Consider the following 15,094-nt stretch of genomic DNA (forward strand, 5'->3'; position numbering starts at 1 on the left):
AAAACAGTTAATCATTATCTAGGACACTGGCCTTACTCCCTTCACTACTAGGAATCTCCATGACAAAGGCCAAGAGATCAAAACGCCAGAGCTGCCTCAGTGTCCTATTTCTAACAGTAATTTTTTATGCAAATGACCTGTTGGGCATCTCTCTCTGTGACCTTGAGCTGCCCTTATCTAAACTGACTTTGATCCAATGAGGGCTTGTATCTAGTTGAAGCTCATTACTATATACGATCTGCAATCAACTGCACTAACTAAAGGGAATTTTCTACTCTTGTGAATGCAAAACAGACTTATTTTTAAAATCATGCATATGCTTAAAGACTAGACTATGTTTTTTATTAATCTAATTTGTTATATGAGTATATATTAAAAAGCAAATATATTAAGTACTTGAAGTAAGTGTATTAATGACCAAATGTAACATTGATAAAGCACTGAGCTTAGCTCCAGTCCTTCTGAACATTTGTATATCAATGTTTGTATATACACCTCTCAAATCAATTATGTCACATTTGTATATACACCTCTCAAATCAATTATGCTTTTCATGTTTGAAAACTACCTTACTCTTTCAAAAATATTTCCAATTTCTTCTTTTAATAAACTCACTAACAGCACAAGCCTCCTCCCAATATTCAAGTATTTTAAAATATTCAACCCAAGTAATCAAATAGGATTTGCCAAGACAATGTTACAACAAACCAAAAGCTTGCCAACATAGTCAAAGTCCACTAGTTGAAGTGACCTAATGGCATGAATTTGACATTTGAGCAAAACAAAAGTTTGAATTTAAAATATACTTTTTCCCCCTATTTGAAGATATTATTTTTACTACCTACTCTAGAGATCAGATATAGTTTTCTAAGTATTTTATTTAGTTTTATGAAAAGTAGCCAGGGTAAGAATGGATGCCCTCCCTTTCCTTTGGTATTGTTCACAATATAAATGCCAACAGAAATGTAACTGGTACATATTCAAGGAAAATCACAGCTGGGGCCTAAAGGAATCAAAGGAAGAAATTTTAAAGTTGGGCAAATAGTTTCGCAGTGAACTGAACCAAAGCTGAGTCTGAAAAGGCAAAAAACGATTCCATATGACCAAAGATACAAAGGCTAATGTCTTGTCCTCCATTTTCAGTGTTTTTCTGGGGTGGGTCCTCACACCTGGGGATCTGAATTCCAGGTCTATTCCACCCACGATTTTAGACAAAGCCTTCCATTTGCATACTGTTCTGACAAATATTCACAGTATTACTTCCCTTTGAGAAATTCGGGGAAGAAGGTCTCTCCTCAAGCTAAAGGCTTTGAAACTATTTTAAAACAAAGCTTCCTTTATGAAGATTTTTAAGTTTTCCTCAGTGAAAAGAAAGAATTCAATTGCATTCCAGTGGACACTGCTACTAATTTCCCCTACATCCTAAAAATGCCATTAAAAACACCATATATAATGATATACCTATATTTTTTATGTGTTAAAAAACTATGTCATGTACCCAACAGACTCCCAATCCATTGGGTAATTCCTTAATTAGGCAGATTTTTGAAACATGTATTATGTACACAACAGACCGGAACGTCTCCTTTGGAGCATTTTCTAGTCTATCGGGTGATTACATCATTAAGCCACACATGCTATGTAGAAAAAATCCTTATGAAAATTCATGAAAAAATGTACAGCACAACATTAGCATGCAGCAGACGTGTATGCTTTTGATATTTTCTCTGTTAAAAAAAAACTACATGAAGTAATTAGTCCAGGTCATGAAAACATGAGAAAGGTACCAGACACTGGTGAAAACGAAAATTGCAAAAAATTGCATTTCTCATGGTTTAGCAGAGAGTAATTTGCTTTATTGGAAAACAGATTCTAAAACAGTGTTCATTTGAATTGCAGCAGAATAAAGGGTGTTGCTTTATTGATTTGATATTTCCTATGTACATGTAATTTCTTCCCTACCCCTCTTTTGGATACTCTTAAGTTTTACAAGCCAATGGGCTGAAGGTTGCAAATGACCAGTGTGGTTATTGACGTCCTTGAAGTACTGTATGTTTGTATACTTATATCTTCATTTTACGTAACCTAGAGTGTAAGGGGTTACATGACTGTATCTTTTTCAAGTCAAAACTATGCTACAGTAATAAGAATAGAAGTAAACTGTTGGTATAACTCCAACCAGATTATATATTCACAATGTTAAGTGTTAGGCAAAATCTGAAAGCCAATATATTTGCAGACTAAAATGAATGAAGCGTAAGTTTTATAAAAAGGAGCTATTAAATTTATTAATTTATGATTTTTCTTTTTGTAAATGACATTCTACCCCTACCCCCCAAAAAAGCCAACAACAAAAAAGAAAACCTCAGTAAGCAGAGAACAATGAACATATGCAAGACAGTAAGGATCACAGTAATTCACCCCCTGAATGTTCTAAATCTTCATGGCTTAAAAAGTATCCCAATTTTCTCCAAAGGTAGTGGCATTTATTCACTGGGCCATAGCTAATTTTACATGGAATGCAAAAATTTTAGTTTAAGTTTAATTTACCACCCTATTTAAATAAATCCAATGTAGCTCTCAAACTGCAGAGCTATCCCTCTGTCTATTTTAATTTTAAAGTAAGTTAGCAAAGGCTTCCTTCTTAATCCCCAGAGACTACCTACATAGTGACACAAACGCACAAATTTATGACAGCAACATAAATGCTCTTCTGAAGTAATGTGCAACATTAAGTGAAAATCGTTTCCTGGAAAGATATTATAGGTATCTATATTTTATTTGCCATCTTAAACATATCTGGGTCTTTATGGCCTTATTTTAAAAATGTATTTCCTTTTTATATTTCCTGGTGCAAATGGACTGCATAAATAAGCAATGTGCTATGAGGCTTCAGACCAGCCGATAAAACCTTTCAATTTTCATGCCAGCTTCTTCTTTTGTAATTCAAATCCGCCTGGAAACTGGCAGCTCTGAAAACTGAAACAAGCACTGCCACAAATACCTTGTAATGCTATCGACCTTGTCTGCCCATGCAGTGAGAAAGGGGGATGCGTATGTGTCTGCAGCCATCCAGATAACACAACTCATTTTTTGGGGGGTGGGGGGGGATAACAGAAGCCAGCCCCAGACTCTGCACCCAAAGCAGTCATTACCAGTCACACTGGAGAATAAGTCTCTTCAAAATACACAGTGCATTTAAAAACCATATATGAGGCTGAGCCACTGCTGTCATTACCAATTTTAATTTAGCTCCTTCAGTTTGCCAGCCAGATAAACTCTTTAGTGCTGTTTTTTAATCTATTTGCCACATTTTATGTTTAAGATTATAGTAATATGGACAGGAGAAGGAATCACTTTTAGGGGAAATAAAGAAATAGATCCGCTTATCGGCGCCCATCAGGAAGTTCATTAATCAGCCAGGCTTTGTGCCCTCTAAATTGAAAGGTTAAATAATCCTCTCAGGAATATTTCTTGGCCCCTCCGCCAATTGTCCGGAGAGGAGCTGCCATTCATAGTACGAGGGATCGGTGACAGGGTATCTTACCACTGTTTGGACCCCAAACAATGATGGACAAATGGCCTGGTTTACAAAGAACCTTTTAGTACATGGATGGAAAACGACCACAAGCTTTGATGGAGGGTGGAGGGATGAGGAGGGCATGGAGACAGTATGTGGGGGAAGGGAAAGAGAAGAACACATACATGTGTGAATCCATGGATATTTTATCTGAATGTTTATTGGGGTAGACTATAAAACACAGAAACCACATTAATATACATCTACCAACCACACGCAGGGCTTAACATATTCAAATCTGCTTATATATTTTGCATACAATTGCACATAAACTATCACTGAAAAATTGTAGAATAAAAGAGCCACAGCTTTATTATATTTATTAGCTAATACATACGGGATCCAAATAAGCCCCGAGATTTTCATTTTTGCCATAACTCCATATGACTTACAACACATACTTCTCCCCCTCCCCATACCCCACTTGTGCTTATTCTACTGAAATACTCTTAACCATCAGTCACAAAGATAGAGAATCCCACAGCTGTAAGTACCTGTTTGAAGGGGGGAAGTAATGCTTTTTTGCTTTTACAATATGCTCCATCTTAGCTCCTACATGTCTTAAAGAACAAACATGGAATAGGAATGCTCTTTGAAAGAATACCAATCACATCCACTGAGGAAGTGCTTAATTTTGTGTTGCCCTTTTTGCTGGACCTATATGAGAATACGGGTGGGAGACTGCAAAACAACTGAACAAGCTCTTATAACTCAACATTTTGCTGTGAAATCAGGCTGGTTTCTGGCATCAGTCATGTGAAGGCCATGAAGCAGTTTTACCTGAAGTGCAAAAAACTGATATGCTATTTTGTTTCATTTCTCATCTGATTAACAGAAACCCTCTACCACTAGCAGAAAGTATTATATTTGGTTATGATACATGACTATATTCAGATGACACTGAAGTTACCACCTAAGAATTATACATTTATTAACAATATATTTTTTCAAAATGATATCATTATATCTTTATATGGCACACATTTTATTTAGTCATTTTCACTAAAAGAGAAAGTAAGTATGTTTGTGATCTACTCTTAAAAGTCTTTATAATGATTTTTAGGCAAATCAAATTAAGAAAATAATTTGTTTGCTGTAATTTAATTAAAAGTTACTTACCTACATTTCTAGTAAGAAGACAAGCATAAATAACTAGAAAATGAAAACTGAGGTAAATAATTTTAACAAAAGGCACTGCATGTGGGGATTTTAATTTCAATAACTATAAGGAGGAAAAAATTTTTTTTCCTCCTTATAAAAAAAGCATTACGGATCTCCTCATCATAGGCATATAAAAGGCTTCACAATATATAATCTGAGTTTGGGCTATTAGTCCAGTTGCTGTCTCTACAGGAGTGAGGAATTTGTGGGTTTGCTGTATTGGAGCTCACAGAGTGTTGAACACAGGCTAAGTGTTAGGTATTGTGCTAAGTACTTTACATTTATTATCTCACTGCATACTTATAACAGCTCTAGAAGGCACTATACCCATTTTTCAGATGAAGAAACTGAGGGTCTCAGAAGGGAAATATTTTAACTAGGTTTGCATATCTAGTAAATGAAAGAGCCAGAATTTAAACCAATGTTTGATCCCAAAGCCGGCATTTTTTCCCCTATATTATGATAAAAAACATTCCTTAGTAATTTCCTCAGAAATAAGTCTGCCCTTTCAGCCGAATTTTATAGCACATTTTTCTAAGGACTTCAGTAAAATGAGAAGGAAATGAGGTACAAAGACAAATAAATGAAATGTGAGAGATCCAAGAAAGAGAGAATTGAGATTTTATTATATAAATGAAAGTTAAGGAACAACCAAAACTTAGTTCCCCTAACTGAAAAGAAATGTGGGTAATCCACAAATACATGTAAAGGAACAATATTTATGTAAAATGGGTATTTATAGCCATGGATATATTACACATTATAAAGATGACCTTATAATCTAGCTAATAGATTTAATTTTGTATGATTTTTGAAAATCGGAATTAAAACATCGAGACAGCTTTATTACCAACTGATTCACACAGTGAATTATTTTTACAAAGCTAATATGAATTTCTGAACATTCCCATTGAATATTTCTTGTTTTTAAAATGTGATCTGCCAGTGTAGTGGTACACCAATTAAGGTGACAATCTCTTTTAATTCCAAAGATACTAAAAATATATTTTTGGTTAAATGTCTTCTAAACATGAAGCATTTTTCTTCATATAATAGTTTTGATATTTCTAAAAAACCAGAATTGTTGGTCTTGGAGGACCACTGCCGAACTCAAAATAGCTGGAAGAAAATATTTGCAAACGTACAAAAATATGACTCTCATGACTTTCTGGCATGTGGGGATCAAATGGCAGATGAATTTCAAGTCTAAAATCTGACTGAGTTTATCAGTAATTCATTAACTTTTAGTCTTTTAAGAGATTTTGCTTCTAAAACCTTAAACTTAATTCAACTTAAGTTTACAACTGTAGTTTATACCATAACAGAAAATGTAACACGAGTTCAGAGAGACTGTTCATGTCAATAACTCAAGGGGTTCTTTCATGAATCTTTTCCTGCAGATTAGTCAAATGATTGACCAAAACCTTTAAAGGTTATGGTTGATCATGACTGTGAATGACTAAGTGATTCCTAAATACTTAAGACCTGTTAGGAATTACTGTAATCTACCATGTCATTCACATGCATGACTACTAAAAGGAATGCTTAATACATATATCACTGGTCCAGTATACTTTACTTCTATTCTTGCACTGAAATGTCCAGAGAAGATCATGACAAGCTCAATCACCTGCAATATATTTATTTAAGGAATACGTGAATCACCCATTCAAAGTACATATGAAAAATAATCACTTGAATATGCTAAAATTATTCTACCTAATAGTTGTATGCTCTTTACGTGTACTTAACATGACAAAGAATAGGCACCATTCAACATTTCAGATTTTTGAACTCTAATTTATTATATACTGTGCACTGTTAAACTTCACGGATCTTGAAAATTCTCAGGCTACCTGTTTTACATTCATTTTTGTCGTAACAGGGACAGTATTTCAAAGTGTAGAGCTTCAAGGAAAAAAACAACGTAGTTTTCTTTGGGGTTATATGAATAATGTATGTGTTTTTTAAGGAAAAGAAAGAAAATATTTTAAAAATGTTATATATATATATTAAAATTATAAATACTTAGAAATTGGAATTTAATTACCATAAAATTTAAGTATCAAGAAGAAATTGCCCCTACAATAACTAACTATAATTCCTTTGTAAGTAAAGGTGAACATAACTAGGGAAAAGAAAAAAAGTTAGAAAATTTTGTTCAATTACATTTGAACAAAAGTCCAAATGTAATTTTCCACCTTTCTATCATCCTCAGGAGAGACATTTATTAACAGGTAAGAAAATAAAGACCACAATAGGAATTTCTTTACATTTTTAAAACAGAAGTAAAACTTGAAGTCCATACAGTAAATATGTAAGTCTTAAACATAATAGACTTTGCTGCCAGCCACTAAGGGGCATATAAACAAGCACAGGCATTGTTTTGTCAATTGAAGAAAGGAAGTTGCTGTTAGAGTTTTAGATTCAATTAGTTTATTATTAGCAACATGTACTACATAAAAAATAAATAGAAATCACGATGATGGGTGATTAGGACATTAAAGATTTAGAAAATGACAAAAACACAGCTGTTTGTAGGCCAAAACATTTGTAAAGAATCTTTTCTAAATTGTGTGAATGCTACATACTTTTCATTGCTTGATTATCTGAAACACTTAAATCTACATTAGAATTATTTTCATAAAGCAAATCTACATTAGAATTATTTTCATAAAGCACTTGATATTATTTAAATATATTAAAACAACTACTCAAAATATTCCATTATTGACTTCCCATTTAAAACTAATTTTTGCATTAAAATATTAGAATCAAATAAGTTGGGCATTCTCTCTGAAAGGGATGACACTTCAATATTTCTCGGACAAAATGAAAATATGAAGGCTCTCCCATGTGCTTCAATAAATAGAAATAAACTATATTCAAATCTAATAATTTTATTCTACTCCCATTCAAAAACAAGTTTGTATACACACAATGTCTAGAGATCTGAGGCAACACATTGTGAGAGGAAAAATAACATATGCATTTATAATTCACAACGTTCACTTTTTTCCCCTTCCTTTTACAGAAGCTTTAGAAAATTGCTTTTTGATGATTTGGCAAATTGTATTTATTTTTAAATGAATCTCATTTATTGAGATTGATAATTCCAGGTTTCATTTGCTTTGAAATTGCATTTTCCAATTGCTTCCAATGATAAGTTCTAGCAAATGTGGTCCAACATGCTAGTGAAAAAAATCAGTTGACCTATTCTGTAAATGTAGTAATTATCTTTTACACTAAATTCAAAACATGGTAAGACTGAACTAAAAAATTATTAGCAAAATGTTGACATTAAATTCTTTAAGACCAAGGTGAATGTTTAAATAAATATTAATGCATTCACATAAATTTTCCATTTGAAAAAAATCTTTAAAATTTTGGTCACTGTCCAAATGTATTTCTATCTCTGTTATTATTGATGGAGTTTTAGAAAAATAAGTTATCAATGATTATTCAGAAAATTCTTTTTATTCAGACCCCAAAGTAACTTGAAACAGAAAGCAGTGTGATTTACTTTATAAGTACTACAATGGAAAAATGGCCCTGAGGTACCACAAAATAGTCATGTACCATCTGAATCCTCAGAGCATGATTATATTCACCTCAGTAGTGTTCTAGTATTAAGGGCATTTTTAATAAAAACTAAAACTCTGAAAATTTGACAGAGATGTACTATCTTAATAGCAACACTTAACCACAGTGATTCAAGACATAGAGGAAAACCCCCTACAATTTAAACAAGAGTATTCCCAGTTCTTAAGGAAATTGGCAAAGTGAATTGAACAACCAAAAATAAGAGCCTCCAAAATGAATTTATAAAGTCTTAGTTTGTGATAATTTGTATGCCAGGCCTCAAAAAAACGTATGAAGAAAAGTTTATTTAAATAATTCTAAAATAGAGTGAGGCCTAGTTCTCATTGTATTTGAAGGTAATTGACATTTTAAAATGCAGTATGTAACCAGTTCTCCAGTTCTATTTCCTTTGATACACACACACACACACACACACACACACACACACACGCGAAAAAAGAAAGTCCTATCTCTTGATATCTACTGTGTGGATGGGGTTCTTGTGGGTTTCGCAGTTCTGCTTATGTAGCCGAGGAGCTCTCAGATTCTGAGATTTAGGATTCCCAACATATATTCAATGAAGAGAGAGAGACAGAGAATTTTTGTCCATGAAAAGAAAAGGTTCTGGCTTGAGGCTGACTTTTTAAAACTCTTTTAGACTCTTTTAAGTTTTTCTCATTTTAAGTTAAGTAAAATATATTCCATTTTAGTATTAGGTAGAAAATTGTTACCCACCCTAACTTTCGTCATAATTCCAGGATAAAGCCCTTTGTACAGCTACTGCCTCATAACCAAATTCCACTTTCTTAGTCTTTCCTTCTGGACTGTAAAACATAGTTCTAAAATTAAATTTAAATCTTTTGACATTTAGGGTTACCTATTCTATGGTATGGCAGAGAATGTTTTAGAGAGTAACATTTGTTTCCATACAGTGAAAATCCAGAAAACACATTTCTAAATTGATGTTTCCAGGTAAGGAGAGAAAACTGAGTGGCAAGATGGAATGATATTGTTAATTATTGTCTATAAGATATACTCTGGCATTCAACTGGTTCAGGTAAGACTACTATTAATTACTAGTAAACTCAGGTTACAAGCCTTTCCTAGACTAGAAAGGAAGACAAGGAAACTACTCCTCTCCATGCCCCTGAGAGCAAGTATTTTACTTTTTGAATTCTAGGCATTCCAAACCTTACACATAAAGAAACATTTAAAACTTAATTCTTCCAAAAAGGTTACATTTTCTTCCTGTTTAAACTTTTAGTTAAAATAAAAGGTAGTAGGTTGTAACACATTTTAACAATGCACATAAAGAAATCCAAGCGCAAAATTAAACATAAAGATGTATTGTCCTTTTTGGTTCTTAATACATACGGACCCCAAATAGCAAACTCTTGGTTACTTTTTTAAGTAGATTAAAAACAAGATTAACAAAATGTCCAAAGCATGTCAAATTATAGCCTCTACTAGTTAAAAATTCTGCTGGTTGTAAAACTCTGTTGGTGGCCATTTTGGCCTAGGATTTTTAATATAAATGAGACTAGAAATGACAGGGGATGGGGGAAGGGACTTTCCTTCTTGAATAGTTAAAGAGGGAAATTTTTTTATCTAGAATAAGTTATCTGAAAGATGAAAAAGAATATTCAAAGTTAGGCTTTACCAAAATCTGAAAATATAACAAATTAAGATATAAGAACAGTGCTATATTACTGAAGATTTAAAAAACTTTCCAAACATTTTTTGAAGGAGGTAAATACATAAACTATTTGGAGAAATTATTTAATTGCTAAATAAAAATCATATATTTTTCTTTTTCCCATGCCGGTCTCCAAATTGATAATCTAAAGTCATTAAATTACATGACATAATTTTATAGCCATTAAAATATATAAAGAAAAATGACATGGCCAAATAGTTGTTATAATATGGATACATATGTACATATACAAAAATATATGTAGTGCCTTAGAGTTTTATTAGCATGTACCGTTTAGAATGATGGTCTTATTTTTTTATTAATTAAGTCTAGTCAAGTCTGGTTAAAAAGCTATTCTATTCATATAAGTTGTAAAGGAGACTTTATTTGATCTCTCATGAAATTGCTGAAAATAGTGAACACCTCTCTTTTTAAATTTTCCTCTTATTTCAGAATGAGGAAAATGTGTTTTAAGGAATCTTTGATTTGATTTGATTTCACAGGTCCATTTACACCAGTCAACTTACTATCTTTCTTATGTGTTTGAGAAATAAAACTCTGTTTAACCTATAGACTTTTTTTTTTTTTAAAGAAAGTGATTCCTGGATAGACCTTAAATTTAGTAGCTAAACTTTAGGTTGTGTAAACGTCCTTCTATTCTCACTGATTGAGAGTCAGATAAAAGCAATAGAAAACTTCTTAAATGTACACATTTCCAAATCAGATATACAAATCAATTTCTCCCCTCAAAAAGCATAGTTTATTTTGGGTAAGAAATGGGCATATTTTGGTTAGAAAAAGAAATTAATCAACGATTAAGTGTAGAAATACCCAGTTTTAAGAAGATTGGTTTAAATGAATATACAATAGCAGTTCTAACCTGGGCTTTATTACTCGGTCATTGCCCTGATTGACGCCACATTCACGTGTGAGGGCTACTATGAGTCAATAGATGGCAGTCCATCGCCTAGTAAAAGAGCTGAAGATGACTAAACTCATCATGCATCTTGCTTTCATTCAAGATTAAATATTGCTCAATTGCACACATTAGGATATTTCCTATATGTATAATTATTTGGCTATTTTGCTGGATTGATATAGATGTACATGTTTATAAATATACTTGTTTTGCATTTATACTTGCACCGTAAACTAACTCTTAATGACTAATTATTAATTTAAACTTGATAATTATGAATTGTGATAGTTATTTCAATATTACTTTGAAAAATTAATCAGGATTCCAAATTAAGACAAACTTTTCAAAATGATTTTGTTCAACTTATAGATAGAATATACTGTAATTTCCCCAAAGGCAAATTCGTTTTGTTTTTATTTTTTTCCCCCAACTATTCTTTTTACAATTTATGTTTTTCAAAAGCTACAATATTAAATGAACCTTCAAATATCTCTGTTATACTAAACATTGATTTCTATCCTTCTGTGACAGTTATATAAAAGAATGCAGGTGCAAATAATGAAAAGAATGGCTTTAAAATAGTACTTTCTATACTTCAAGTTTGGAATTTTCTAACTTAGGGGAGAAAGGAAAATTAATGCAATGTCAAATCCATTAGGCTATTACTTAAAAAAAATGTTGATGAAAAACTTGCTATACATTTACAAAGAGTGACTGTGATCTTGAAAAGTGTAATACATGATTGGATTCCAATTAAATTTAGGCTAAGAATTTCACCATAGCCTGTTAGGATAAAAAAAAATTGCTACCCTAACACAAACATATTCATGAGTTACACCTGTAACATATATGTGTAACGTGTGTGTGTATGTGCGCGCTCGCATGTGCATGTATTTATTTAAATTTTTTTTTGGAGTAGGGGATAACACTAAAGATTTTTAACAAAACCCAATTTGGGATTGAGGATAGTTAAGGAATTACAGCTTTCTACTGAGAATCTTTAAACAAATTAAACAGTGATAACAATGTGAAAACAAACCACTTGGTGTACTTCTTGGGCTTGTGATAGGCACAACTGAGTCTACTTATTGGTTTATTTTTACTCCATAAGAGGAGAGCAGTAAGAAGACGTGTTTTGTAGAAACTCTGCCCTTTCTATTTTTACTACGTCTTCCTATAAACAAAACTTTTTAATAAGTTAAACTTTAAAGAACTGCTTTAAAATATACTGCATAGCTGTATAATTACAAGAGTAATTTTTAATGTTGTCTCTTGCTCAGCACAACATATTTAATACATTAAAAGAAATGACAAGTAGGGCTATGGTGAATTATTGAAATTATTTAAGCTAAGTAATAAAAATAAACTGACTTCATAATATTGAGCATTAACCAATTGATTCCACAGCAAACTATTGTTTTTGCTCCTACTTAGCCTAAAATCACACTAAGAGGAAACCATAGAATTAAATAACTTAAATGGTATTAAGCAGATATTTATACACTTTGAATGTCAAGAGAAGCTTAAGGATATGACAGTTGAATTGTTCTATATGAAAGATGCACTAAGTTTTTTCTAGCTTCACTGAAAAATATGTGTAAACATTTCAGTAAAGCCAGAAAAATGATAAGGGAAGATAGTGTGGACTGTATGCTTGTGGACTGTAGATACAACATTTTAAAGATGTTGGATTACTACTATTTTTTTGCTTCTAGCATACTTCTCCCCTTTAATTTAATGAATGTGGTCTAGGAAGACTGAGAAATACCATGATGTAATCGTTAAATGATGTGAGTAATAAAAGACAATCAAAATCTTTTAAGAGCAGGAAGATAAAGGATAGAGGAGTGGGCAGGGGAGAAGAGAAAAAGTGTATTATTGCTTTCTCAGTGCAAAAACTCTTCAGATGTTTATTATCTTCCGGTAGAAGATGCTTGTCTATATTTTATGGTCAGCAGTTCAGAGCAGGGTAAATAGGCTGGGTCTTGGGGAAAATAAAAACGGTGTTTCTACTTACCGTTAGGTGATACTGCCTCCAGATTTCTGGGCAAGCCTGGAAAATAAAAATATTGATCAGCTGGGAGCATGAAACAAGGTACTTTACAGCCTGTTGGTTTTGGCATAACCCAGCATCCACTGGTGTCGGTCACAGGAAAATAAGAAGCTTAACAGAAAGGGTCTGCATTTCAGCTTCAAAAACCTGGCTAGACAGTTTAATTGAATTTTACACTGGTTTAACACACTCCCTGCCATTGTCAGAAAGCCAGTTACAAAGTTTTCTCTCTTTTTTTTCTTTTCAGGTTAGAAGTTTTGGGTACTAAGATGTGATTAAGAGCCATAACTCGGTTAAACTGATAAATGAACAGCAGTGGTCAAAATCAGTAAGACTCACCAAGTACACCTTCTAAAAGAACATTTTGAACCTTGGTAGTATGACAGAAAACAATTTAATAGCAATTGCTTTTAAGAAGCCTTCGCAGTAGTTATATATTTCTGATGTTTTACCTAATCACTTGCTACTAACTTTCAATACTCTATGACATAGATAACAAGAGTATTAAAAAAGCAAAACAAAAAACAACCTCAAGAATCTAAAGTCCATGCCTTTTCCCTTAAAAGTTGTCTTCTCCATCTTTACATTTATAGAGATATAACTTTAAAAACCCAATAAAACCTCAATACTTTGATAAAAGATGGATTTACCGAAACCAGAATAGGTAACAACAAAACAAAACAAAAGCAACAGCAGCAACAACAACAAAAACCAGTTAGGAGATATTTCCTTATGGATACACATATAAATCTTTCCGTATGCTTAAATTACGACTCTGTTAAGAGACACTTCTAACTGAGCTCTTTATGAATTGTTGATCAGTTTACTATCTTCTCAGAAAAAGAACTGTTGAAGACAGAAAATATTTTTAATAACTATATTATAGCAATGATTTTAATAAATTAAACCACCAAGCTAAGTAAATGGCAATCCTTAAAGTGAATGTGAATTTATAGCTTTTGTTTAAAAATGTGTATATACACATATGCATATACATACACATATGCATACCTAAAATTAGAATGAGTTAAATCTTTTTTAAACCTTTATAATCTTTGACATATACTTTGAAACAATTCTTTACCTGATCTATCATTCCTCTTTCATTTATTTTTCAGGGTAGGGATAAAAGTAACAAAGATGATTCACACAATCTAAAAATATTATGGGTATGGCAATAATTCAGAAAATAACTTTTGAATGGCAAAATCTCTACTGATTATACCATCATTAGTGATTAGATCAAAAAAAAGTAGATATGTTCCAACCATGCTGAAAATTTTATCCATTATGCATCTTAAGCTTAACCATCCAATGTAATTTTCTAAAGAAAGGTGTGTAAATTAGACAATTTAGTGGTCAGCTTTCCAATATAAATGTCACATTCATGTAAACTAAGGTGTCTGACTAAAAGAAAGCCACTTATAGACAGTAATTTCTGGATGAACAACACTGATCAAAAGGAAACTATTATTAGAAAGTAAAAAGTAGCTTCAGAAGCAAAGATCATGTTAGGTACCAAATAACAGACACAAACTTGTAGGACACAAAAGTTCTTACAAATGTGTGTGTTATGTATGTACACACACATATTTTTTATAAACACATTTACACACATAGATCTAATGTACAATATACCCTTAAATATTCATTCCTACCTTCTATCATAAGCTTTTGCTGTGTATATATAATTTGAGTTGGATTACTGTAGAGATAAGCAAGCAGTTATTTATACATTAGTTATGGATAGTTCTTGATTACCACAGTGTCCTCAGAATAATACGGTTGAAAAATCACAATCACTGAGTTGTCATACACTGGCAGAATGCCACTCTACCATGTGACCTTTTCTTGTGTTGCAGCAATTTAGTAATAAAAGAAAGAATTACTTGGTTTTTGAACAATCATCTGATTGCTCTGTATATGAAGATGATGCCTGATATAGAAAATTAGTACTGGAAGACATGAAACTTCTTTTCTTTTATTAGACAATACTGTTACAATTTTAAAAATACTATTTTGACTACCTCATAAGTACTTTTATTCAACATTACCATAAATAGTTTCATTTTATCATTTTCTATATATTTCCATGTAAGTTAA

The 15,094-nt window shown here is 32.2% G+C and overlaps 1 protein-coding gene across 3 annotated transcripts in view; it reads right to left on the reverse strand.

Moving 5' to 3' along the window:
• Positions 1–15,094, reverse strand: part of ZCCHC7 (zinc finger CCHC-type containing 7) — a 244,343-nt gene that overhangs the window by 16,686 nt on the left and 212,563 nt on the right. For all 3 annotated transcript variants that reach the window (XM_030884269.2, XM_030884271.3, XM_030884268.3), the window contains exon 6: positions 12,956–12,991. In XM_030884269.2, coding sequence (XP_030740129.1) covers positions 12,956–12,991 — 36 coding nt within the window. The remainder of the gene's footprint in view (positions 1–12,955; positions 12,992–15,094) is intronic.

This window comes from Globicephala melas, chromosome 6 (genome assembly GCF_963455315.2).
Source record: "Globicephala melas chromosome 6, mGloMel1.2, whole genome shotgun sequence".
NCBI classification, from domain to species: Eukaryota; Metazoa; Chordata; class Mammalia; order Artiodactyla; family Delphinidae; genus Globicephala; species Globicephala melas.